This window comes from Melopsittacus undulatus, chromosome Z, assembly GCF_012275295.1.
Source record: "Melopsittacus undulatus isolate bMelUnd1 chromosome Z, bMelUnd1.mat.Z, whole genome shotgun sequence".
NCBI lineage: Eukaryota > Metazoa > Chordata > Aves > Psittaciformes > Psittaculidae > Melopsittacus > Melopsittacus undulatus.
Genome location: NC_047557.1, coordinates 312,611 through 338,963, shown reverse-complemented (window position 1 = coordinate 338,963; position 26,353 = coordinate 312,611). Strand labels below are relative to the sequence as shown.

At 46.6% G+C, this 26,353-nt stretch overlaps 1 protein-coding gene across 1 annotated transcript in view; it reads left to right on the top strand.

Moving 5' to 3' along the window:
- The window catches only part of LOC115945992 (WD repeat-containing protein 7), a 43,741-nt gene that overhangs the window by 1,558 nt on the left and 15,830 nt on the right, over nucleotides 1-26,353 (top strand). The window contains exons 2-15 of the mRNA XM_034073199.1: nucleotides 108-271; nucleotides 5,165-5,271; nucleotides 5,637-5,715; nucleotides 5,789-5,957; nucleotides 6,043-6,119; nucleotides 6,695-6,805; nucleotides 6,886-7,028; nucleotides 8,977-9,079; nucleotides 10,703-10,835; nucleotides 10,911-11,159; nucleotides 16,648-16,868; nucleotides 20,011-20,206; nucleotides 22,818-23,032; nucleotides 25,652-26,340. Of these exons, the coding sequence (XP_033929090.1) occupies nucleotides 113-271; nucleotides 5,165-5,271; nucleotides 5,637-5,715; nucleotides 5,789-5,957; nucleotides 6,043-6,119; nucleotides 6,695-6,805; nucleotides 6,886-7,028; nucleotides 8,977-9,079; nucleotides 10,703-10,835; nucleotides 10,911-11,159; nucleotides 16,648-16,868; nucleotides 20,011-20,206; nucleotides 22,818-23,032; nucleotides 25,652-26,340 (2,651 nt within the window). The 5' untranslated portion in view covers nucleotides 108-112. The remainder of the gene's footprint in view (nucleotides 1-107; nucleotides 272-5,164; nucleotides 5,272-5,636; nucleotides 5,716-5,788; nucleotides 5,958-6,042; nucleotides 6,120-6,694; nucleotides 6,806-6,885; nucleotides 7,029-8,976; nucleotides 9,080-10,702; nucleotides 10,836-10,910; nucleotides 11,160-16,647; nucleotides 16,869-20,010; nucleotides 20,207-22,817; nucleotides 23,033-25,651; nucleotides 26,341-26,353) is intronic.

Here is a 26,353-nt window from a genome sequence, read left to right as displayed (position 1 = left end):
CCTATGGAATTCTCCATCCCTATGGAATCCCCCATGTATCCCTATGGAATCCCCCATGTACCCCTATGGAATCCCCCATGTATCCCTATGGATCCTGTCTCCCACAGGCAGCATGGCCGGCAGCAGCCTGGTCCTCCCCATGGTGCTATGGGGTCACCAGGCCCCTTCCCATTGCATCTCCTGCCTGCTCCTGCTGCCCCCAGGCCCCAGTGTGCTCAGTGGATGCCAGGATGGACAGCTCTGCCTATGGGATCTGGCACCAGGACCGCAGGTGGGACAGTATTCCTGAGGTTGGGAATCACAGGGGTCAATGGGAGTCAATGGGGATCAATGGGGGTCAGTGGGGGTCAATGGGGATCAATGGAGATCAATGGGGGTCAATGCCAGGATGGACAGCTCTGCCTATGGGATCTGGCACCCGGACCGCAGGTGGGACAGTATTCCTGAGGTTGGGAATGGTGGGGGTCAGTGGGAGTCAATGGGAGTCAATGGGGATCGATGGGAGTCAATGGGGATCAATGGGAGTCAATGGGAGTCAATGGGATCAATGGGAGTCAATGGGGATCGATGGGAGTCAGTGGGGATCGATGGGGGTCAATGGGATCAATGGGAGTCAATGCGGATCAATGGGGGTCAATGGGATCAATGGGAGTTAATGGGAGTCAATGAGGATCAATGGGAGTCAATGGGGGTCAATGGGGATCAATGGGGATCAATGGGATCTGGCACCCGGACTGCAGGTGGGACAGTATTCCTGGTGTTCGGAATGGTGGGGGTCAATGGGAGTCAATGGGAGTCAATGGGGATCAGTGGGGGTCAATGGGAGTCAATGGGAGTCAATGGGGGTCAATGGGATCAATGGGAGTCAATGGGGGTCAATGGGATCAATGGGGATCGATGGGGAATCGATGGGAGTCAATGGGGGTCAATGGGAGTCAATGGGGATCAGTGGGAGTCAATAGGAGTCAATGGGGATCAATGGGATCAATGGGAGTCAATGGGGATCAATGGGAGTCAATGGGGGTCAATGTGAGTCAATGGGGATCGATGGAGATCAATGGGAGTCAATGGGAGTCAATGGGGATCAATGGGAGTCAATGCAGGTCAGTGGGAGTCAATGGGGATCAATGGGAGTCAATGGGGATCGATGGGAGTCAATGGGAGTCAATGGGGATCAATAGGGGTCAATGGGAGTCAATGGGGGTCAATGGGATCAATGGGGATCATGGAGGGTCAATGGGAGTCAATGGGAGTCAATGGGGATCGATGGGGGTCAATGGGATCAATGGGAGTCAATGGGGATCAATGGGAGTCAATGGGGGTCAATGGGTATCAATGGGGATTAATGGGGATTGATGGGGATCAATGGGAGTCAATGGGAGTCAATGGGATCTGGCGCCCGGACCGCAGGTGGGACAGTATTCCTGAGGTTGGGAATGGTGGGGGTCAATGGGAGTCAATGGGAGTCAATGGGGATCGATGGGAGTCAATGGAGATCAATGGGATCAATGGGAGTCAATGGGAGTCAATGGGGATGGATGGGAGTCAATGGGAGTCAATGGGGATCGATGGGGATCAGTGGGAGTCAATGGGAGTCAATGGGGATCCATGGGGATCGATGGGAGTCAATGGGGATCAGTGGGGGTCAATGGGAGTCAATGGGAGTCAATGGGGATCTATGGGGATCAATGGGAGTCAATGGGGATCGATGGGGATCAATGGGGGTCAATGGGGATCAATGGGGGTCAATGGGAGTCAATGGGGATCAATGGGAGTCAATGGGAGTCAATGGGAGTCAATGAGAATCAATGGAGATCAATGGGAGTCAATGGGGATCAATGGGAGTCAATGGAGATCAATGGGGATCAGTGGGAGTCAATGGGATCAATGGGAGTCAATGGGGATCAATGGGGATCGATGGGGATCAATGGGAGTCAATGGAGATCAATGGGAGTCAATAGGAGTCAATGGGGATCAATGGGAGTCAATGGGATCAATGGGGGTCAATGGGGATCAATGGGAGTCAATGGAGATCGATGGGAGTCAATGGGAGTCAATGGGATTCAATGGGATCAATGGGAGTCAATGGGGGTCAATGGGAATCGATGGGGATCAATGGGATCTGGCGCCCGGACCACAGGAGGGACAGCATTCCTGAGGTTGGGAATGGTGGGGGACAATGGGAGTCAATGGGGATCAATGGGAGTCAATAGAGATCAATGGGAGTCAATGGGATCAATGGGAGTCAATGGGGATCGATGGGAGTCAATGGGAGTCAATGGGGATCAATGGGAGTCAATAGGGATCAATGGGAGTCAATGGGGATCAATGGGGATCTATGGGAGTCAATGGGGATCGATGGGGATCGATGGGAGTCAATGGGAGTCAACGGGGATCAATGGGAGTCAATGGGGGTCAATGGGAGTCAATGGGGATCAATGAGGATCAATGGGATCTGGCGCCCGGACCACAGGTGGGACAGCATTCCTGATGTTGGGAATGGTGGCGGTCAGTGGGAGTCAATGGGAGTCAATGGGGATCGATGGGGATCAATGGGAGTCAATGGGGATCAATGGGAGTCAATGGGGATCGATGGGAGTCAATGGGGATCAATGGGAGTCAATGGGGATCAATGGGGATCAATGGGAGTCAATGAGGATCGATGGGGATCAATGGGATCAATGGGGATCGATGGGGGTCAATGGGAGTCAATGGGGATCAATGGGGGTCAATGGGAGTCAATGGGGGTCAATGGGATCTGGCACCCGGACCGCAGGTGGGACAGTATTCCTGATTATGGGAATGGTGGGGGTCAGTGGGAGTCAATGGGGATCGATGGGGATGGATGGGAGTCAATGGGGATCAATGGGGATCAATGGGAGTCAATGGGGATCAATGGGAGTCAATGGGAGTCAATGGGAGTCAATGGGGGTCAATGGGATCTGGCACCCGGACCGCAGGTGGGACAGCATTCCTGATGTTGGGAATGGTGGGGGTCAGTGGGAGGCAATGGGAGTCAATGGGGATTGATGGGGGTCAATGGGGATCGATGGGGGTCAGTGGGAGTCAATGGGGGTCAATGGGATCTGGCACCCGGACCGCAGGTGGGACAGTATTCCTGATTATGGGAATGGTGGGGGTCAGTGGGAGTCAATGGGGATCGATGGGTATGGATGGGAGTCAATGGGGATCAATGGGATCAATCGGAGTCAATGGGGATCGATGGGAGTCAATGGGGGTCAATGGGAGTCAATGGGGATCGATGGGGGTCAATAGGAGTCAATGGGGATCAATGGGGGTCAATGGGATCAATGGGGGTCAATGGGGGTCAATGGGGATCAATGGGAGTCAATGGGGATCAATGGGAGTCAATGGGAGTCAATGGGAGTCAATGGGAATCAATGGGATCTGGCACCCGGACCGCAGGTGGGACAGCATTCCTGAGGTTGGGAATGGTGGGGGTCAATGGGAGTCAATGGGAGTCAATGGGGATCGATGGGAGTCAATGGGGATCAGTGGGAGTCAATGGGAGTCAATGGGATCTGGCACCAGGACCGCAGGTGGGACAGTATTCCTGATAATGGGAATGGTGAGGGTCAGTGGGAGTCAATGGGAGTCAATGGGGATCGATGGGAGTCAATGGGGATCAATGGGAGTCAATGGGGATCGATGGGAGTCAATGGGAGTCGATGGGGATCGATGGGGTCAATGGGGATCAATGGGAGTCAATGGGAGTCAATGGGAGTCAATGGGAGTCAATGGGGGTCAATGGGAGTCAATGGGAGTCAATGGAGATCAATGGGGGTCAATGGGGATCAATGGGAGTTAATGGGGGTCAATGGGATCTGGCGCCCGGAACACAGGTGGGACAGCATTCCTGATGTTGGGAATTATAGGGGTCAATGGGAGTCAATGGGGATCAGTGGGAGTCAATGGGAGTCAATGGGGATCAATGGGAGTCAATGGGAGTCAATGGGGATCAATGGGAGTCAATGGGGATCAATGGAGTCAATTGGAGTCAATGGGGATCGATGGGAGTCAATGGGAGTCAATGGGGGTCAATGGGATCTGGCGCCCAGACCGCAGGTGGGACAGCATTCCTGATGTTGGGAATCACGGGGGTCAATGGGGATCAGTGGGAGTCAATGGGGATTAATGGGGATCAATGGGAGTGAATGGGGATTAATGGGGATCAATGGAGATCGATGGGGATCAATGGGAGTCAATGGGGATCAATGGGAGTCAGTGGGGGTCAATGGGAGTCAATGGGAGTCAATGGGAGTCAATGGGGATCAATGGGAGTCAATGGGAGTCAATGGGGATCAATGGGATCAGGCGCCCAGACCACAGGTGGGACAGCATTCCTGATAATGGGAATCATGGGGGTCAGCGGGAGTCAATGGGGATCAATGAGGATCAATGGGATTCAATGGGGATCAGTGGGAGTCAATGGGGATCGATGGGAGTCAATGGGGATCAATGGGAGTCAATGGGAGTCAATGGGGATCAATGGGAGTCAATGGGGATCAATGGGAGTCAATGGGGGTCAATGGGAGTCAATGGGAGTCAATGGGGGTCAATGGGAGTCAATGGGGTCAATGGGGATCAATGGGAGTCAATGGGGAATCGATGGGAATCAATGGGATCTGGCGCCTGGACCACAGGTGGGACAGCATTCCTGACAATGGGAATCACCGGGGTCAATGGGAGTCAATGGGGATCAATGGGGGTCAATGGGTATTGATGGGAGTCAATGGGGATCAATGGGGATTGATGGGGATCGATGGGAATCAATGGGAGTCAATGGGGATCGATGGGAGTCAATGGGAGTCAATGGGATCTGGCACCCGGACCACAGGTGGGACAGCATTCCTGATAATGGGAATTGTGGGGGTCAATGGGAAATCAATGGGAGTCAATGGGGATTAATGGGGATTGATGGGAATCAATGGGGATCAATGGGGGTCAATGGGGATCAGTGGGAATCAATGGGAAGTGCTGGGAGTCACCCCTTCCCCACCCCCCCCCGTCATCCACCCCATAATCCCCCCTTCAAAACTCCTATAACCCCATTCCCAACCCTTTTCCCTATGGATCCCTATGAATCCCTATGGATCCCAATGGATCCCTATGGATCCCAATGGATCCCTATGGAATCCCATAGATCCAACCCAGGGCTCTGCTCTTTGGCCATTCATCCTCCATCACTTGCTTGGCCAAGGCCTCGGCCTCCCAGGACCTGCAGTATGTGGTCAGCGCCTCGGAGAGCGGGTGAGTTCCCTATGGATTTGGCTTGGGAATGCCATGGAATTCCATGGAATTCCATGGGAAAACCGATCCGGATGGGCCTTGTCTTTGTCCCATCCTTTTAGTCCTATTCTTTGCCTTAATATGGGCTCTAAGGGACTCAAAGTGTGTGTTCTGAGAGCGGTATTCCAGAAAATGGGAATTCCATAGTGGGAAAATGGGATTTGGGATGGGGGGAATGAGCTATCCCAAGCGGAATTCCATTGGGATTAAAGGCCATCCATGCATCCCAATGGCCTAACCCCCCCCCCCAATAGCAACCTCATCCCATAAGGATCCCATTCCCGGTATTCCCATTTTTCCCATGCCATTCCCGGTATTCCCTATAGGGAAATGTGTTTATGGGATGTCGACGACGGCCGCTGCATTGAGTTCACCAAGCTAGCCTGCACCCACACAGGGATCCAGGTGAGCCCCAGCATTCCCAATGGGAATGACTTGGGAATACCGGCTCCGGGCTGGAATTCCCTATTCCCTTTAGTTCTATCCCATTCCCGGCGGATCCCAAGGGAGGCTCCTTTGCCATGGCCATTATCCCGAAATCCTGGTCCTGGATGCAGCCAGCTTGGAAGTGCTGTATTCCCTAGTATCCAAGATCGCTCCCGATTGGATCAGCGCCATGACCATCCTCCCATCCCAACGGACACAAGGTAAAGGGATGGGATTCCCATCATTCCAGCTTTTGGGAATGCCGGGAATGGTTTCCCGATCCCGTTTTCCATGGGTTTTCCATAGGGGATACAGTGGTGGCTGTATCCGTGACTGGTATCCTGAAGGTCTGGATTATGGGATCGGAAGAGGGACGGATGCAGGTAAGGAAATGACACAGCATTCCCGGTATTCCCAATGTCGGGAATGTTGATCCCACCCACACAGTTGTCCACGGAATTCCCAACTTTTCCCAGATTTCCCATGGGAATCTCACCTTTATTCCCCTTCCCGATGGTATTCCTATGGGAATCTCACCCCCATTCCTCTTCCCACTGGTATTCCTATGGGAATCTCACCCCCATTCCCCTTCCCAATGGTTTTCCTATGGGAATCTCAACCCCATTCCCCTTCCCAACAGTATTCCCATTGGAATCTCACCCCAATTCCCCTTCCCGATGGTTTTCCTATGGGAATCTCGCCCCTATTCCCCTTCCCATTGGTATTCCCATAGGAATCTCGTCCCCATTCCCCTTCCCGATGGTATTCCTATGGAAATCTCTCCCCCATTCCAATTCCCAATCGGATTCCTATAGGAATCTCATCCCCATTCCCCTTCCCACCCGTATTCCTATGGGAATCTCACCTGTATTCCCCTTCCCAATGGTTTTCCTATGGGAATCTCACCCTTATTCCCATTCCCACCAGTATTCCCAATGGGAATCTCCTGTCATTCCAGGACGCCGGCGAAGAGGAATCCAAGCCCATCCATTGCCAGCAATGCCGGAGCATCTCCCTGTGTCCCAGTGCTCCCCATTCCCTACTGGTCGTGTGCTCCCAGTACTGGCGGGTCCGTATGGAATACCATTGGGATAACCATCCCCATTCCCAACATTCCATAGGGATCCTTATGGATCATTCCCATTCCAGGTGCTGGATGCTGGGGATTACTCCGTGCTCTGCTCTGTATCCAGTGGGAAGCAGGTATGGAGCGGAGGGGAATTCCTGGATCCGGATACAGTCATTGTATGGAATGAGGATGGGAATTGCTTCATCTACAAACTTCCGGCCAGGTGGGAAAAGTGGGAAGCGCTCCCGGAATTCCCGGTTTCCAATAGGGAATAACATGGGAATGTTGAGGGTTTCCATTAATAACATGGGAATGCCGAAGGGTTTCCCTTTGGATGGCATTAGGGTCCTAACCCCCCCCCCTTTGTATTCCCGATGCTTCCATGGAAGGGATCCATTCATTCCCATTGGAAAAGGGTCATATTCCCATGGGATTCTTGGGGGCAACTGGAGCGGATCCGTATGGGAAGCATGGGATGGAAAGGGGTGTTTTCCTTAGGATGCCATGAGGTTTAAGGTGCTTTGCATGGCAAAGTATTCCATGGAATGATGGAATTCCGTGGAATTCTATGGAAATTACATTAAATTCCATGGAAATTCCATGAAATTCTGTGAAATTCCATTTAATTCTGTGGGAATTCTGTGGAATTCCATGGAAATTCCATGAAATTCTGTGAAATCCTGGAAATTCCATGAAATTCTATGGAAATTCTGTGAAATTCCTGGGAATTCTGTAAAATTCCATGGAAATCTTGTGAAATTTCATGAAATTCCATGGAAATTCCGTGAAATTCCATGCAAATTCTATTAAATTCTGTGAAAATCCATGGAATTCCATAGAAAATCTGTTAAATTCTACAGAAACTCCATTAAATACTTTTGAATTCCATTGAAATTCCATGAAATTCCATGGAAATTCCATTAAATTATTGGAAATTCCATTAAATTCTGTGAAATTCCATGGAAATCCCATTAAATTCTGTAAAATTATGTGGAAATTCCATTAAATTCCATGGAAATTCCATTAAGTTCCATGAAATCCCATGGAAATTACAAGAAATCCCATGGAATTCCTTGGAAATTCTGTGAAATTCCATGGAAATTCCATTAAATTCCATGAAATTCTGTTGAAATCCACGGAAATTCCATGAAATTACATGGAAATTCTATGATATTCTGTAAAACTCTGTGGAAATTCCATGGAATTGCATTGAAATTCCATTAAATTATATGGAAATTCCATTAAGTGCTATGAAATTCCATGGAAATAATGGAAAATCCATGAAATTCTATGGAAATTCCATTAAATTCCATGGAAATTCCATTAAATTTTGTGAAATTCCATGGAAATTCCATTCAATTTCATGAAATTCCATGGAATTCCATGGAAAATCTGTGAAATTCCATGGAATTCCATTGAAATTCTGTGAAAGTCCATGGAATTCCATTAAATATTGTGAAATCCCATGGCAATTCCATTAAATTCCGTAAAATTCCATCAAAATTCCATTAAGCTTCATCAAAATTCCACAAAATTCCATGGAAATTCCATTAGATTCCATGGAAATTCCATTAAATTTAGTGAAATTCCATGAAATTCCATGGAAAATCCATGAAATTCCATGGAAATACCATTAAATTTTGTGAAACTCCATGGATTTCCATGGAAAATCTGTGAAATTCCATGGATATTCCATGAAATTTCATGGAAATTCCATTAAATTCCATTAAATTTTCATGAAAATTCCATGAAATTCCTTGAAATTCTATGGAAATTCCATTAAGTTCCATGAAATTCCATGGAATTCCATGGAAAATTTATGAAATTCCATGAAAATTCCATGGAAAATCTGTGAAAGTCCGTGGAAATTCCATTAAATACCATGAAATTCCATTGAAATTCCATTAAATTCATGGAATTTCATGGAAAAACTATGAAATTTTATGGGAATTCTATTGAATTCTGTAAAATTCTGTGGAAATTTCCACAGAATTCCACGTTAAGTTCCATGAAATTCCATGGAAATTCTGTTAAATTCCATGAAATTCAATGAAATTCCATGGAAATTCCATGGAATTCCATGAAAGTGCCATAAAATTCCATGGAATTCCATGCACTGACACCGCTCCCATTGGAACCTGTGCACCTAATATCCTTGCTCCTGTCTACAGCTGCCTCCCTGCCAGCGCATCCTTCCGGATTGACGTCGGGAAAGCCATGGAAAACCTCATCCCTCCCACCTTGATCCACGTGGTCCAGAGAGCCGAGCACGAGGTAATTCCCATCCCATCCCATGGGATCCCCCCAATTCCATTGGGAATTCCATTGGAGTTCCGTTAAATTCTGTGAAATTCCATGGGAATGATGAGAAATTCCATGGAAATTCTGTGAAATTCCATGGAAATTCCTTTAAATTCTGTGAAATTCTGTTGAAATCTCTGGAAATTCCATGAAATTCCATTGAATTCCATTGAAATACTCTGAAATTCCATGGAATTCCATGAAATATTGTGAAAACCCATGGCAATTCCATTAAATTCCGTGAAATTCCATCAGAATTCCATTAAATTCCATTAAATTCCGTGAAATTCCATCAAAATTCCATCAAATTCCATGAAATTCCATCAAAATTCCCTTAAATTCCATTAAATTCTGTGAAATTCCATTAAATTCCATCAAAATTCCGCAAAATTCTATCAAAATTCCATTAAATTCCGTGAAATTCCATCAAAATTCCATTGAATTCCATTAAATTCCGTGAAATTCCATCAAAATTCCATTAAATTCCATTAAATTCCGTGAAATTCCATCAAAATTCCATTAATTTCTGTGAAATTCCATCAAAAATCCATTAAATTCCATGAAATTCCATCAAATTCCATTAAATTCCATTGAAATTCCATCAAAATTCCATTAAATTCCATGAAATTCCGTGAAATTCCATTAATTTCTGTGAAATTCCATCAAAATTCCATTAAATCCCGTGAAATTCCATCAAAATTCCCTTAAATTCCATGGAATTCTATCAAAATTCCATTAAATTTTGCAAAATTCCATCAAAATTCCATTAAATTCCATCAAAATTCCATTAAATTCCGTGAAATTCCATCGAAATTCCATTAAATTCTGTGAAATTCCATCGAAATTCCATTAAATTTCTGAAATTCCATCAAAATTCTTTTAAATTCCATTAAATTCTGTGAAATCCCATCAAAATTCCATTAAATTCCGTGAAATTCCATCAAAATTCCATTAAATTCCGTGAAATTCCATCAAAATTCCATTATATTCCATTAAATTCTGTGAAATTCCATCAAAATTCCATTAAATTCTGTGAAATTCCATCAAAATTCCATTAAATTCCGTGAAATTCCATCAAAATTCCATTAAATTCCATTAAATTCTGCAAAATTCCAACGAAATTCCATTAAATTCCATTAAATTCCGTGAAATTTCATCAAAATTCCATTAAATTCCATCAAAATCCCGCAAAATTCCATCAAAATTCCCTTAAATCCCCTCAAAATCCCGCAAAATTCCATGGAAATCCCATTAAATCCCATGAAATTCCATCAAAATTCCATTAAATTCCATGGAATTCCATCAAAATTCCATTAAATTCCGTTAAATTCCATCAAAATCCCATTAAATTCCATTAAATTCCATGAAATTCCATCAAAATTCCATTAAATTCCGCAAAATTCTATCAAAATTCCCTTAAATCCCATCAAAATCCCGCAAAATTCCATCAAAATTCCCTTAAATCCCCTCAAAATCCCGCAAAATTCCATGGAAATCCCATTAGCTCCCATGAAATTCCCCACATGAATCCCCCCAATCCCATTGGAATTCCCACCCGGATCCAATATTCCATCTTCTTCCCTATCCCATCCCTAGCTCCTCATCTGCCCTCCGGTCACCGGCTTCTTCTCCGGCCTTCTGGAATCCCATCCCAACCTCTTGATCCAAGGCAATTCCTCGGGAAGACTTTCCCTATGGAGCATCCCGGAAAACCTGGACCAACATGAAGGTATCCCATGATTCCCATTCATCCCTATGGAAAACCATGGAATGGGATTGGGATAATGGTGTTATCCCATTACAGGTATCCCGCTGGTTGCATCCCTATCCCTCCAGGAAGCCTTTGATTCCCTAAGCCCTCATCCCGCCGGGATCATCGACCAGCTCAGCTGTATCCCGGCATTCCCGGATCCGCTCCGGGTCACTTCCAGTGTCTATATCCCGATCCATGGAAGTCTGGTGTGTGGTCGGGAAGACGGGAGCATCGTCATTGTGCCGGCGACCCAGACGGCTATGGTGCAGCTGTTGCAAGGGGAACATGCACTAAGGAGAGGTGGGAATGTCGGGAATTCCATTGGGATAACACTGGGATAACACTGGGATAACACTGGGAATAACGGGAATATGAAGGTTATCCATAGGGAAACATGTAGACGGCTATGGTGCAGCTGCTGCAAGGGGAACATGCCCTAAGGAGAGGTGGGAATACTGGGAATACCGGGAATGCTGGGAATTCCCATTGGGATAACACTGGGAATAACGGGAACTTGAAGGTTATCCATAGGGAAACATATAGACGGCTATGGTGCAGCTGTTGCAAGGGGAACATGCCCTAAGGAGAGGTGGGAATGTCGGGAATACCGGGAATACCGGGAATTCCCATTGGGATACCGGGAATTCCATTGGGATAAACGGTTGGAATAAGGGGAACATGAAGGATATCCATAGGGAAACACATAGAGCGCGATGGTGCAGCTGTTGCAAGGGGAACATGCCCTAAGGAGAGGTGGGAATACCGGGAATTCCATTGGGATAACACTGGGATAACACCGGGAATAACGGGAACTTGAAGGTTATCCATAGGGAAACATATAGACGGCTATGGTGCAGCTGCTGCAAGGGGAACATGCGCTAAGGAGAGGTGGGAATACTGGGAATACCGGGAATACTGGGAATACCGGGAATTCCATTGGGATAACACTTGGAATGATGGGATAATGGAGGTTATCCATAGGGAAACATATAGACGGCTATGGTGCAGCTGCTGCAGGGGGAACATGCACTAAGGAGAGGTGGGAATACCGGGAATACCGGGAATTCCATTGGGATAACACTTGGAATGATGGGATAATGGAGGTTATCCATAGGGAAAAGCATTCCCGATGGGAATGGGATAGGTGGAATTCACTGCGCTTAATGGGAATATCATTGGGAACATTGGGAATGGGGTGAAGTGGATGGGAAGTGGGATCTGGAAGCCTTTGGGATGGGGTGGATGTAAAGTATCCTGTATCCCGATCGGTATCCTACATTTGGGAATGCTGTGGGATGAGGTGGGATGGGATTGTTGGTTTTCCCACTTTTCCTTCCCACTTTTCCCCCTTTTCCTTCCTTGTTTTCCCACTTTTCCCAACTTTTCCTTCCCACTTTTCCCAGTTTTCCCCCTTCCCCATCCCATTATTCCCACCATTCCCACTCTTCTTTCCCAGTATTCCCACTATTCCCACATTTCTCTCCCAACATTCCCATCTTTCCCCCTTTCCCATCCTGTTATTCCCACTATTCCCACCTTTCCCATCCTGTTATTCCCACTATTCCCACCTTTCTCTCCCACTATTCCCACTATTCCCACTATTCTCCCTCTTCTCTCCCAGTATTCCCACTATTCCCACTCTTCTTTCCCAGTATTCCCACTATTCCCACTCTTCTCTCCCAGTATTCCCAGTATTCCCACTATTCCCACTATTCCCATCCCAGTATTCCCAGTATTCCCAGTATTCCCAGTATTCCCACTTTTCTTTCCCAGTATTCCCACTATTCCCACTATTCCCAGTATTCCCATCCCAGTATCCCCAGTATTCCCAGTATTCCCATCCCAGTATTCCCACTATTCCCATTCCATTATTCCCACTATTCCCATCCCATTATTCCCAGTATTCCCATCCCACTATTCCCAGTATTCCCACTATTCCCATCCCACCATTCCCACTATTCCCATCCCAGTATTCCCAGTATTCCCATCCCATTATTCCCACTATTCCCATCCCATTATTCCCCCTATTCCCATCCCAGTATTCCCACTATCCCCATCCCACTATTCCCACTATTCCCATCCCACTATTCCCACTATTCCCATCCCACTATTCCCACTATTCCCATCCCATTATTCCCACTATTCCCATCCCACCATTCCCACTATTCCCATCCCAGTATTCCCAGTATCCCCATCCCAGTATTCCCAGTATTCCCAGTATTCCCACTCTTGTCTCCCAGGCTGGCCCCCGCACCGCACCCTGCGCGCCCACCGCCACCGCATCACCTGCCTGCTCTACCCGCACCAGGTGTCCCAGCGCTTCCATCCCAGCTTCCTGCTTTCCGGAAGTCGGGATCCCATCCCACCCTTCCCCCTCCCCCATCCCAGCATTCCCACTCTGCTCTCCCACTATTCCCCCTTCCCCATCCCAGTTTTCCCACTTTTCTTTCCCACTTTTCCCACTTTTCCTTCCCATTTTTCCCCTTTTCCATCTTTCCAACTTTTCCTTCCCACTTTTCCCACTTTCCCTTCCCATTTTTCCCTTTTCCTTCCCTATTTCCCCCTTTTCCTTCCCACTTTTCCCCATTTTCCCCCTTTTCCTTTTTCCCACTTTTCCTTCCCACTTTTCCCACTATTCCCACTCTTCTTTCCCACTATTCCCACTATTCCCACCTTTCTTTCCCACTATTCCCACTATTCCCACTCTTCTTTCCCACTATTCCCACTATTCCCACTCTTCTCTCCCAGTATTCCCACTCTTCTTTCCCAGTATTCCCACTATTCCCACTCTTCTTTCCCAGTATTCCCACTATTCCCACTCTTCTCTCCCAGTATTCCCACTCTTCTTTCCCAGTATTCCCACTATTCCCACTCTTCTTTCCCAGTATTCCCAGTATTCCCACTTTTCTTTCCCAGTATTCCCAGTATTCCCACTTTCTCTCCCAGTATTCCCATTATTCCCACTCTTCTTTCCCAGTATTCCCACTATTCCCACTCTTCTTTCCCACTATTCCCACTATTCTCACTCTTCTCTCCCAGTATTCCCATCATTCCCACTCTTCTCTCCCAGTATTCCCAGTATTCCCACTTTCTCTCCCAGTATTCCCATTATTCCCACTCTTCTTTCCCACTTTTCCCACCATTCCCACTCTTCTTTCCCAGTATTCCCACTCTTCCCACTCTTCTTTCCCAGTATTCCCACTATTCCCACTCTTCTTTCCCAGTATTCCCAGTATTCCCCCTTTCCCATCCCAGTATTCCCAGTATTCCCATCCCACTATTCCCACTATTCCCACTCTTCTCTCCCATTATTCCTCCTTCCCCATCCCAGTATTCCCACTTTTCCCACTATTCCCAGTATCCCCATCCCATTATTCCCAGTATTCCCAGTCCTCTCTCCCATTACCAGGCTGGCCCCCGCACCGCACCCTGCGCGCCCACCGCCACCGCATCACCTGCCTGCTCTACCCGCCCCAGGTGTCCCAGCGCTTCCATCCCAGCTTCCTGCTTTCCGGAAGTCGGGATCCCATCCCACCCTTCCCCCTCCCCCATCCCAGCATTCCCACTCTGCTCTCCCATCATCCCCCTTGCCCATCCCCCCATTCCCAGCATTCCCACTCTGCTCTCCCATCATCCCCCTTGCCCATCCCCCCATTCCCAGCATTCCCACTCTGCTCTCCCATCATCCCCCTTGCCCATCCCACCATTCCCAGCATTCCCACTCTGCTCTCCCATCATTCCCACTATTCCCCCTTCCCCATCCCATTTTTCCCCCTTTTCCTTCCTTGTTTTCCCACTTTTCCCAACTTTTCCTTCCCACTTTTCCCACTTTCCCTTCCCACTTTTCCCCCTTTCCCTTCCCATTTTCCCACTTTCCCTTCCCATTTTCCCACTTTTCCTTCCCACTTTTCCCCCTTTTCCTTCCCATTTTTCCCCCTTTTCCTTCCCACTTTTTCCCACTTTTCTTTCCCACTTTTCCCCCTTTTCCTTTTTCCCACTTTTCCTTCCCACTATTCCCAGTATTCCCACTCTTCTCTCCCATCATTCCCACTCTTCTCTCCCATTATTCCCACTTTTCTTTCCCAGTATTCCCATCATTCCCACATTTCTCTCCCACCATTCCCACTCTTCTCTCCCAACATTCCCATCTTTCCCCCTTTCCCATCCTGTTATTCCCACTATTCCCACCTTCCTCTCCCACTATTCCCACTATTCCCACTCTTCTCTCCCAGTATTCCCACTATTCCCACTCTTCTCTCCCACTATTCCCACTATTCCCACTCTTCTTTCCCACTATTCCCACTATTCCCACTATTCCCAGTATTCCCATCCCACCATTCCCAGCATTCCCACTCTGCTCTCCCATCATCCCCCTTGCCCATCCCACCATTCCCAGCATTCCCACTCTGCTCTCCCATCATTCCCACCTTTCTTTCCCAGTATTCCTAGTATTCCCACTCTTCTCTCCCAACATTCCCACCTTTCTCTCCCGTTATTCCCATCATTCCCACTCTTCTCTCCCACTATTCCCCCTTCTCCATCCCAGTTTTCCCCCTTTTCCTTCCCATTTTTCCCCCTTTTCCTTCCCAGTTTTCCCACTTTTCCTATATTTCCCACTTTTCCTTCCCTGTTTTCCCACTTTTCCCACTTTTCTTTCCCCCTTTTCCCCTTTTCCTTCCCACTTTTCCCCATTTTCCCCCTTTTCCTTTTTCCCACTTTTCCTTCCCACTTTTCCCACTATTCCCACTCTTCTCTCCCAGTATTCCCACTATTCTCACTCTTCTTTCCCAGTATTCCCAGTATTCCCCCTTTCCCATCCCACCATTCCCACCATTCCCACTCTGCTCTCCCACTATTCCCCCTTCCCCATCCCATTTTTCCCCCTTTTCCTTCCCATTTTTCCCACTTTCCCTTCCCACTTTTCCCTTTTCCTTCCCAGTTTTCCCCCTTCTCCTTCCCTATTTTCCCACTTTCCCTTCCCAGTTTTCCCACTTTTCCATCTTTCCCACTTTTCCTTCCCTATTTTCCCCTTTTTCCTTCCCTGTTTTCCCACTTTTCCCACTTTTCCCATTTTTCCTTCCCTATTTTCCCCCTTTTCTTTCCCACTTTTCCCACTTTTCCCACTTTTCTTTCCCACTTTTCCCCCTTTTCCCACTTTTCTTTCCCAGTTTTCCCACTTTTCTTTCCCAGTTTTCCCACTTTTCCCACTTTTCCTTCCCAGTTTTCCTACTTTTCCCCCATTTCCTTCCCAATTTTCCCACTTTTCCCACTTTTCCTTCCCAGTTTTCCTACTTTTCCCCCATTTCCTTCCCAATTTTCCCACTTTTCCCACTTTCCCTTCCCAGTTTTCCCACTTTCCCTTCCCATTTTTCCCTTTTCCTTCCCATTTTTCCCCCTTTTCCTTCCTGGTTTTCCCACTTTTCTTTCCCAGTTTTCCCACTTTTCCCACTTTTCTTTCCCAGTTTTCCCCCTTTTCCCACTTTTCCTTCCCACTTTTCCCACTTTTCTTTCCCAGTTTTCCCCCTTTTCCCACTTTTCCTTCCCCATTTTCCCCCTTTTCCATCTTTCCCCCTTTTCCTTCCCAGTTTTCCCACTTTCCCTTCCCACTTTTCCTATATTTCCCACTTTTCCTTCCCTGTTTTCCCACTTTTCCCACTTTTCTTTCCCCCTTTTCCCCTTTTCCTTCCCACTTTTCCCCATTTTCCCCCTTTTCCTTTTCCCCACTTTTCCTTCCCACTTTTCCCACTATTCCCATCCCAGTATTCCCAGTGCTCTCTCCCATTGCCAGGCTGGCCCCCGCACCGCACCCTGCGCGCCCACCGCCACCGCATCACCTGCCTGCTCTACCCGCACCAGGTGTCCCAGCGCTTCCATCCCAGCTTCCTGCTTTCCGGAAGTCGGGATTCCAGTGTTATCCTATGGGATTGGATCTCGGGAGAGAGGAAGCAGCAGTTCCGGGTGCACGGGGGGGAGGTCAGGCAGCTGCTGGTGCCGCCGGAGACCTGCAGTGTGAGTTGGGATTCCCATTGGGAATGGGGAGGGATAGGGGGGGAATGGGTTTTCCCACTCCGAATCCATAGGGAATGATGGATGGATATGGATGGGAAGGGATTCCCTACTCTAAATCCATAGGGAATGATGGGTGGATGCATTGGGAAGTGGTTTCCTAACTCCATATCCATAGGGAATGGGGGGGTTAGGGGGGGGGATGGGGGTTTCCTGCTCTAAATCCATAGGGAACGATGGATGGATGCAGTGGGAAGTGGTTTCCTACTCCATATCCATAGGGAATGATGGATGGATATGGGTGGGATGGGTTTTCAACTTCCTAATCCATAGGGAATGGGGGATGGATATGGGGGGGATGGGATTCCTCACTGCCTGATCCATAGGGAATGATGGGTGCATGCAGTTGGAATGTATTGTCCCACTCCAGATCCATAGGGAATGGGGGGGGATATGGGGGGATGGGATTCCTCACTTCCCAATCCATAGGGAATGATGTATGGATATGGGTGGGATGGGTTTTCCCCTTCCCAATCCATAGGGAATGGGGGGGGATATGGGGGGGATGGGTTTTCCCACTCCAAATCCATAGGGAATGATGGGTGGATGCAGTGGGAATTGGTTTCCTACTCCATATCCATAGGGAATGGGGGGGGAGAGGGGGGGATGGGGTTTGCCTACTCTAAATCCATAGGGAATGATGGATGGATGCAGTTGGGATGTATTGTCCCCATCCAAATCCATAGAGAATGGGGGGGGATAGGGGTGGGATGGGATTTGCCACTTCCTAATCCATAGGGAATGGGGGGGGAGAGGGGGGAATGGGGTTTTCCCACTCCCAATCCATAGGGAATGATGGATGGATGCAGATGGGAAGGGTTTCCCCACTTCCCAATCCATAGGGAATGATGGATGGATGCAGATGGGAAGGGTTTTCCCACTCCAGATCCATAGGGAATGATGGATGGATTCAGATGGGAAGCACTTCTCCACTCTAAATCCATAGGGAATGGGGGATGGATACAGGTGGGAATCACTTCCTCACTCCTCAATCCATAGGGAATGAGGGATGGATTCAGATGGGATGTATTGTCCCCATCCAAATCCATAGGGAATGATGGATGGATGCAGTGGGAAGTGCTTCCCCCCTCCAAATCCATAGGGAATGATGTATTAATCCACTTGGGAACCATTTCCCCACTCCAAATCCATAGGGATCAATGGATGGATCCATCCACCTGGGAACCCTTCCCCCTCCCAATCCCTATGGAATTCCCTATGGATCCAGCTGGGAAGCATTTCCCCTCTCCCTTCCCAATCTATAGGGAATGATGAATGAATCCATCCTCCAAACCCATAGGGATCAATGGATGGATCCATCCACTTGGGAACCCTTCCCCCCCCCAATCCCTATGGAATTCCCTATGCAATTCCCTATGTAATTCCCTATGTAATTCCCTATGGCTCCATCCCTTCCAGCCCCGTGTCCAGCAGTGCATCTGCTCCGTGGCCAGTGACCACTCGGTGGCGCTGCTGAGCCTGCGGGAGCGCAAGTGCATCCTCTTGGCCTCCTGATCCATAGGGAATGATGGATGGATGCAGATGGGAAGGGTTTTCCCACTCTCAATCCATAGGGAATGATGGATGGATGCAGATGGGAAGGGTTTTCCCACTCTCAATCCATAGGGAATGATGGATGGATGCAGATGGGAAGGGTTTTCCCACTCCTAATCCATAGGGAATGATGGGTGGATGCAGATGGGAAGGGATTCACCACTCCTAATCCATAGGGAATGATGGGTGGATATGGGTGGGAAGGGTTTTCCCACTCCTAATCCATAGGGAATGATGGATGGATTCAGATAGGAAGTGCTTCCCCACTCGAAATCCATAGGGAATGATGGATAGATGCAGTTGGGATGTATTGTCCCCATCCAAATCCATAGGGAATGATGGATGGATGCAGATGGGAAGGGTTTTCCCACTCCAAATCCATAGGGAATGATGGATGGATGCAGATGGGAAGGGTTTTCCCACTCCAAATCCATAGGGAATGATGGATGGATGCAGATGGGAAGGGTTTTCCCACTCCAAATCCATAGGGAATGATGGATGGATGCAGTTGGGATGTATTGTCCCCATCCAAATCCATAGGGAATGGGGGATGGATACGGATGGGAAGCGATTCCCCACTCAAAATCCATAGGGAATGATGGATAAATCCATCCAGGAACCCTTCCCCTTCCCAATCCCTATGGAATGATGGATGGATCCAGCCTCCAAACCCATAGGGAATGATGAATGAATCCACCATCCCAATCCATAGGGATCAATGGATGGATCCATCCACTTGGGAATCCTTCCCCATCCCAATCCCTATGTAATTCCCTATGGATCTCTTTGCTTCCAGCCCCGTGTCCAGCAGTGCATCTGCTCCGTGGCCAGTGACCACTCGGTGGCGCTGCTGAGCCTGCGGGAGCGCAAGTGCATCCTCTTGGGCTCCTGATCCATAGGGAATGATGGATGGATGCAGATGGGAAGGGTTTTCCCACTCCAGATCCATAGGGAATGATGGATGGATGCAGTTGGGATGTATTGTCCCCATCCAAATCCATAGGGAATGAGGGATGGATATGGGTGGGAAGGGTTTTCCCACTCCTAATCCATAGGGAATGATGGATGGATGCAGATGGGAAGGGTTTTCCCACTCCCAATCCATAGGGAATGTTGGATGGATATGGGTGGGAAGGGATTCACCACTCCCCAACCCATAGGGAATGATGGATGGATGCAGTTGGGATGTATTGTCCCCCTCCAAATCCATAGGGAATGATGGATGGATGCAGATGGGAAGCACTTCTCCACTCAAAATCCATAGGGAATGGGGGATGTATCCACCTGGAAACCCTTCCCCCCTCCAAATCCATAGGGAACAATGGATAAATCCATCCAGGAACCCTTCCCCTTCCCAATCCCTATGGAATGATGGATGGATCCAGCCTCCAAACCCATAGGGAATGATGAATGAATCCACCATCCCAATCCATAGGGATCAATGGATGGATCCATTCACTTGGGAACCCTTCCCCTTCCCAATCCCTATGGAATTCCCTATGTAATTCCCTATGGATCTCTTTGCCTGCAGCCCCGTGTCCAGCAGTGCATCTGCTCCGTGGCCAGTGACCACTCGGTGGCGCTGCTGAGCCTAAGGGAGCGCAAGTGCATCCTCTTGGCCTCCAGGCATCTCTTCCCTGTCCAAGCCATCAAGTGGCGTCCGGCCGATGACTTCCTGGTGGTTGGATGTGAGGATGGATCCGTCTATGTGTGGCAGATGGATACGGGTAGGGAATGGGGTCGGGATCCTATTGGTCCTATGGGATTGGGGGGGGTTACTGATGGGGGTTGTGGGTTAAGGATGGGGGTTTGTGGCTTAAAGATGGGGTTTTTTGGCTTAAAATGGGGTTTTCTGCCTTAAAATGGGGTTTTCCACCTTAAAAATGGTGTTTTCCACCTTAAAGATGGGATTTTCTGCCTTAAAATGGGGTTTTTCACCTTAAAGATGGGGGTTTCCACGTTAAAAATGGGGGTTTCCACATTAAAGATGGGGGTTTCCACCTTAAAATGGGGTTTTCCGCCTTAAAATGGTGTTTTCCGCCTCTAAATGGTCTTTTCCACCTTAAAGATGGTCCTTTCCACCTTAAACTTGATGTTTTCCACCTTAAAGATGGTCTTTTCCACCTTAAAGGGTGTTTTCTGCCTTAAAAATGGGGTTTTCCACCTTAAAAATGGTCTTTTCCACCTTAAATCTGATGTTTTCCACCTTAAAGATGGGGTTTTCCATCTTAAAGATGGGGTTTTCCACCTTAAACGGTCCTTTCCACCTTAAATCTGGTGTTTTCCACCTTAAATCTGATGTTTTCCACCTTAAATCTGGTGTTTTCCACCTTAAATGGTTTTTTCTGCTGTAAAAATGGGTTTTTCCACCTTAAATCTGATGTTTTCCACCTTAAATCTGGTGTTTTCCACCTTAAATGGTTTTTTCTGCTGTAAAAATGGGTTTTTCCACCTTAAATCTGATGTTTTCCACCTTAAATCTGGTGTTTTCCACCTTAAATGGTTTTTTCTGCTGTAAAAATGGGTTTTTCCACCTTAAATCTGATGTTTTCCACCTTAAACCTGATGTTTTCCACCTTAAATCTGCCATTTTCCACCTTAAATCTGATGTTTTCCACCTTAAATCTGGTGTTTTCCACCTTAAATCTGTTTTTTTCCACCTTAAATGGTCTTTTCCACCTTAAATCTGGTGTTTTCCACCTTAAATCTGGTGTTTTCCACCTTAAATCTGGTGTTTTCCACCTTAAATCTGATGTTTTCCACCTTAAATCTTTTGTTTTCCACCTTAAATCTGGTGTTTTCCACCTTAAAGATGCTATTTTCCACCTTAAATCTGATGTTTTCCACCTTAAATCTGATGTTTTCCACCTTAAATCTGCTATTTTCCACCTTAAATCTGATGTTTTCCACCTTAAATCTGATGTTTTCCACCTTAAATCTGGTGTTTTCCACCTTAAATCTGATGTTTTCCACCTTAAATCTGCTGTTTTCCACCTTAAATCTGGTGTTTTCCACCTTAAATCTGGTGTTTTCCACCTTAAATCTGATGTTTTCCACCCTAAATCTGATGTTTTCCACCTTAAATCTTTTGTTTTCCACCTTAAATCTGCTATTTTCCACCTTAAATCTGATGTTTTCCACCTTAAAGATGGTATTTTCCACCTTAAATCTGGTATTTTCCACCTTAAATCTGGTGTTTTCCACCTTAAAGATGATGTTTTCCACCTTAAATCTGATGTTTTCCACCTTAAATCTGGTGTTTTCCACCTTAAATCTGCTGTTTTCCACCTTAAATCTGAGGTTTTCCACCTTAAATCTGATGTTTTCCACCATAAACCTGATGTTTTCCACCTTAAATCTGATGTTTTCCACCTTAAATCTGATGTTTTCCACCTTAAATCTGGTGTTTTCCACCTTAAATCTGATGTTTTCCACCTTAAATCTGGTGCTATCCACCTTAAATCTGATGTTTTCCACCTTAAACATGATGTTTTCCACCTTAAACTTGATGTTTTCCACCTTAAAGATGGTCTTTTCCACCTTAAATGGTCCTTTCCACCTTAAATCTGATGTTTTCCACCTTAAATCTGATGTTTTCCACCTTAAATCTGATGTTTTCCACCTTAAATCTGGTGTTTTCCACCTTAAATCTTTTGTTTTCCACCTTAAATCTGATGTTTTCCACCTTAAATCTGATGTTTTCCACCTTAAATCTGATGTTTTCCACCTTAAATCTGGTGTTTTCCACCTTAAATCTGATATTTTCCACCTTAAATCTGGTATTTTCCACCTTAAATCTGCTATTTTCCACCTTAAATCTGGTGTTTTCCACCTTAAATCTGGTGTTTTCCACCTTAAATGGTTTTTTCTGCCTTAAAAATGGTGTTTTCCACCTTAAATCTGATGTTTTCCACCTTAAATCTGGTGTTTTCCACCTTAAAAATGGTCTTTTCCACCTTAAAAATGGTCTTTTCCACCTTAAATCTGATGTTTTCCACCTTAAATCTGATGTTTTCCACCTTAAATCTGGTATTTTCCACCTTAAATCTGGTGTTTTCCACCTTAAATCTGATGTTTTCCACCTTAAATATGATGTTTTCCACCTTAAATCTGGTGTTTTCCACCTTAAATGGTTTTTTCTGCCGTAAAAATGGGTTTTTCCACCTTAAATCTGATGTTTTCCTCCTTAAAAATGGTGTTTTCCACCTTAAAAATGGACTTTTTCCACCTTAAATCTGCTGTTTTCCACCTTAAATCTGCTCCATTCCACCTTAAATCTGCTCCATTCCACCTTAAATCCCCCATTCCCCCTTAAACCTTCCCTCCTCCCCCCCCCAGGCGCCCTGGACCGCTGCGTGATGGGCCTGACAGCAGTGGAGATCCTCAATGCCTGCGATGAGGCTGTACCTGCATCCATGGATGCCCTGAGCCATCCTGCTGTTAACCTCAAGCAGGCCATGACCCGCAGGAGCCTGGCTGCCCTCAAGAACGTGGCCCATCAGAAGCTGCAGACACTGGCCACCAACCTGCTGGCCCCCGAGGCGGCGGATAAGGTCAGGCCTTGTCGCCTTCAATGGGCCTTGCCACCTTAAATGGGCCTTTCCACCTTAAATGGTCCTTTCCACCTTAAATGGGGGTTTATGCCTTAAAAATGGCGTTTTCCACCTTAAAAATGGTGTTTTACGCCTTAAAGATGGGGTTTTCCACCTTAAAGATGGGGTTTTACGCCTTAAAGTTAGTGTTTTCCACCTTAAAGATGATGTTTTTCACTTTAAAGATGGGGGTTTCCACCTTAAATGGTCATTTCCGCCTTAAAAATGGGGTTTTCCACCTTAAAGATGGGGTTTTCCACCTTAAATGGGGGTTTATGCCTTAAAAATGGGGTTTTCCACCTTAAAGATGGGGTTTTCCATCTTAAAGATGGGGGTTTCCACCTTAAATGGTCATTTCCACCTTAAAAATGGGGTTTTACGCCTTAAAGATGGGGTTTTCCACCTTAAATGGGGGTTTATGCCTTAAAAATGGGGGTTTCTGCCTTAAAGATGGGGTTTTCCACCTTAAAGATGATGGTTTCCACCTTAAAGATGGGGGTTTCCACCTTAAATGGTCATTTCCACCTAAAGGATGGGGTTTTCCACCTTAAAAATGGGGTTTTATGCCTTAAAAATGGGGTTTTCCACTTTAAAGATGGGGTTTTCTGCCTTAAATGGTGTTTTCCACCTTAAAAATGGGGTTTTCTGTCTTAAAAGTGGGGTTTTCCACCTTAAAGATGGGGATTTCCACCTTAAAGATGGGGGTTTCCACCTTAAATGGTCATTTCCACCTTAAAAATGGGGTTTTTCACCTTAAAGATGGGGTTTTCTGCCTTAAGGATGGGGGTTTCCACCTTTAAAATGGGGGTTTCCACCTTAAAGATGGGGGTTTCCACCTTAAAAATGGGGTTTTCCACCTTTAAACTGGGGGTTTCCACCTTAAAGATGGGGTTTTCCACCTTAAAGATGGTGGTTTCCACTTTAAAGATGGGGGTTTCCACCTTAAATGGTCATTTCCACCTTAAAGATGGGGTTTTCCACATTAAAGATGGGGTTTTCTGCCTTAAAAATGGGGTTTTATGCCTTAAAGATGGTGTTTTGCACCTTAAAGATGGTCCTTTCCACCTTAAAGATGATGGTTTCCACCTTAAAGATGGGGGTTTCCACCTTAAAGATGGGGTTTTTCCGCCTTAAAGATGGGGTTTTCTGCCTTAATAATGGGGTTTTCTGCCTTAAATGGGGTTTTCCACCTTAAAGATGGGGGTTTCTGGCTTAAAGATGATGTTTTCTGCCTTAAAGATGGGGTTTTACGCCTTAAAGATGGTGGTTTCCACTTTAAAGATGGGGGTTTCCACCTTAAATGGTCATTTCCACCTTAAAAATGGGGTATTCCACCTTAAAGATGGTCCTTTCCGCATTACATGGGGTTTTCCGCCTTAAAAATGGGGTTTTCCACCTTAAAGATGGGGTTTTTCCACCTTAAAGATGGTTATTTGCGCCTTAAAGATGGGGTTTTCCGCCTTAAAGATGATGTTTTCCACCTTGAATCTGATCTTTTCCACCTTAAACCTGATGTTTTCCACCTTAAATCTGATGTTTTCCACCTTAAATTGTCTTTTCCACCTTAAATCTGATGTTTTCCACCTTAAATCTGGTCTTTTCCACCTTAAACCTGACATTTTCCACCTTAAATCTGATGTTTTCCACCTTAAATCTGACATTTCCCACCTTAAATCTGATGTTTTCCACCTTAAACCTGATGTTTTCCACCTTAAAGATGATGTTTCCACCTTAAATCTGACATTTTCCACCTTAAATTGCCTTTTCCACCTTAAATCTGACGTTTTCCACCTTAAACATGAACTTTTCCACCTTAAATCTGATGTTTTCCACCTTAAATGGTCTTTTCCACCTTAAATCTGGTCTTTTCCACCTTAAACCTGATGTTTTCCACCTTAAATCTGGTCTTTTCCACCTTAAATCTGGTATTTTCCACCTGAAACCTGATGTTTTCCACCTTAAATCTGAGGTTTTCCACCTTAAATCTGACATTTTCCACCTTAAATGGTCTTTTCCACCTTAAATCTGATGTTTTCCACCTTAAATCTGACATTTCCCACCTTAAATCTGACATTTCCCCCTTAAAAATGATATTTTCTACCTTAAATATGGAGTTTTCCACCTTAAATCTGATATTTTCCACCTTAAATCTGGTATTTTCCACCTTAAATCTGACCTTTTCCCCCTTAAATCTGATGTTTTCCACATTAAATCTGATATTTTCCACCTTAAATCTGATGTTTTCTACCTTAAACCTGATCTTTTTCACCTTAAATCTGATGTTTTCCACCTTAAATCTGATGTTTTCCACCTTAAACCTGATATTTTCCACCTTAAATATTGTCTTTTCCACCTTAAATCTGGTATTTTCCACCTTAAATCTGATCTTTTCCACCTTAAATTGTCTTTTCCACCTTAAATCTGATGTTTTCCCCCTTAAACCTGACATTTCCCCCTTAAAATGATATTTTCCACCTTAAATATGGAGTTTTCCACCTTAAACCTGACATTTTCCACCTTAAATCTGATGTTTTCCACCTTAAACCTGACCTTTTCCCCCTTACCCCTTTCCCTCCCCAGTCCCACCTCCCCAAATCCCCCCCCAATTCCCTCTCCATCCAATCCCTTAAAGCCAACAGCTCCGACCCCGACATCCACGTCCTCTTCTTCGACGTCGAGGCCTTGATCCTACAACTCCTAAGCGACGAAGCTTCCCGATCCCGGAATCCCAGCTCATCCCAAGACCCCATCCCAAAAGCTTCCGGGATCCTGGATAAAGGCCCTTCCTTCCTAGCCGCCAATAGGGCGGCCGTCCTATTCCAGCAGGTCAAGGAGAGCATCAAGGAGAACCTAAAGGAACACCTATTGGATGAGGATGAGGATGAGGATGGATCCGTCCGCAGCCGCGATCCCAAATCCAAGCCTCTGGAATCCCATATCCCTATGGATACAGCCAGGTTGTTCCTCTCCTGCCTCCACGCTTGGGGTCTGGATCCCAACCTGGATAGGCTCTGCTTGGAGCGGTTGGGAATGCTCCGACCCCATTGCGCTGTCTCCTTCGGGCTCCTATCCCGCGGGGCCCATATGTCCCTAATGCTACCGGGATACGCTCGGAATTCCATAGGGAATACCGCATGGAAGACATCGGGAACCTATGGGATATCCCGAGCGGTCACCACCCAGCATCTCCTCTCCATCATCTCCTTGGCCAATACCCTAATGGGCATGAGCGAGGCCACGTTCCTTATGGGACAGCGAGGAGGCTCCAGGTGGGATCCATAG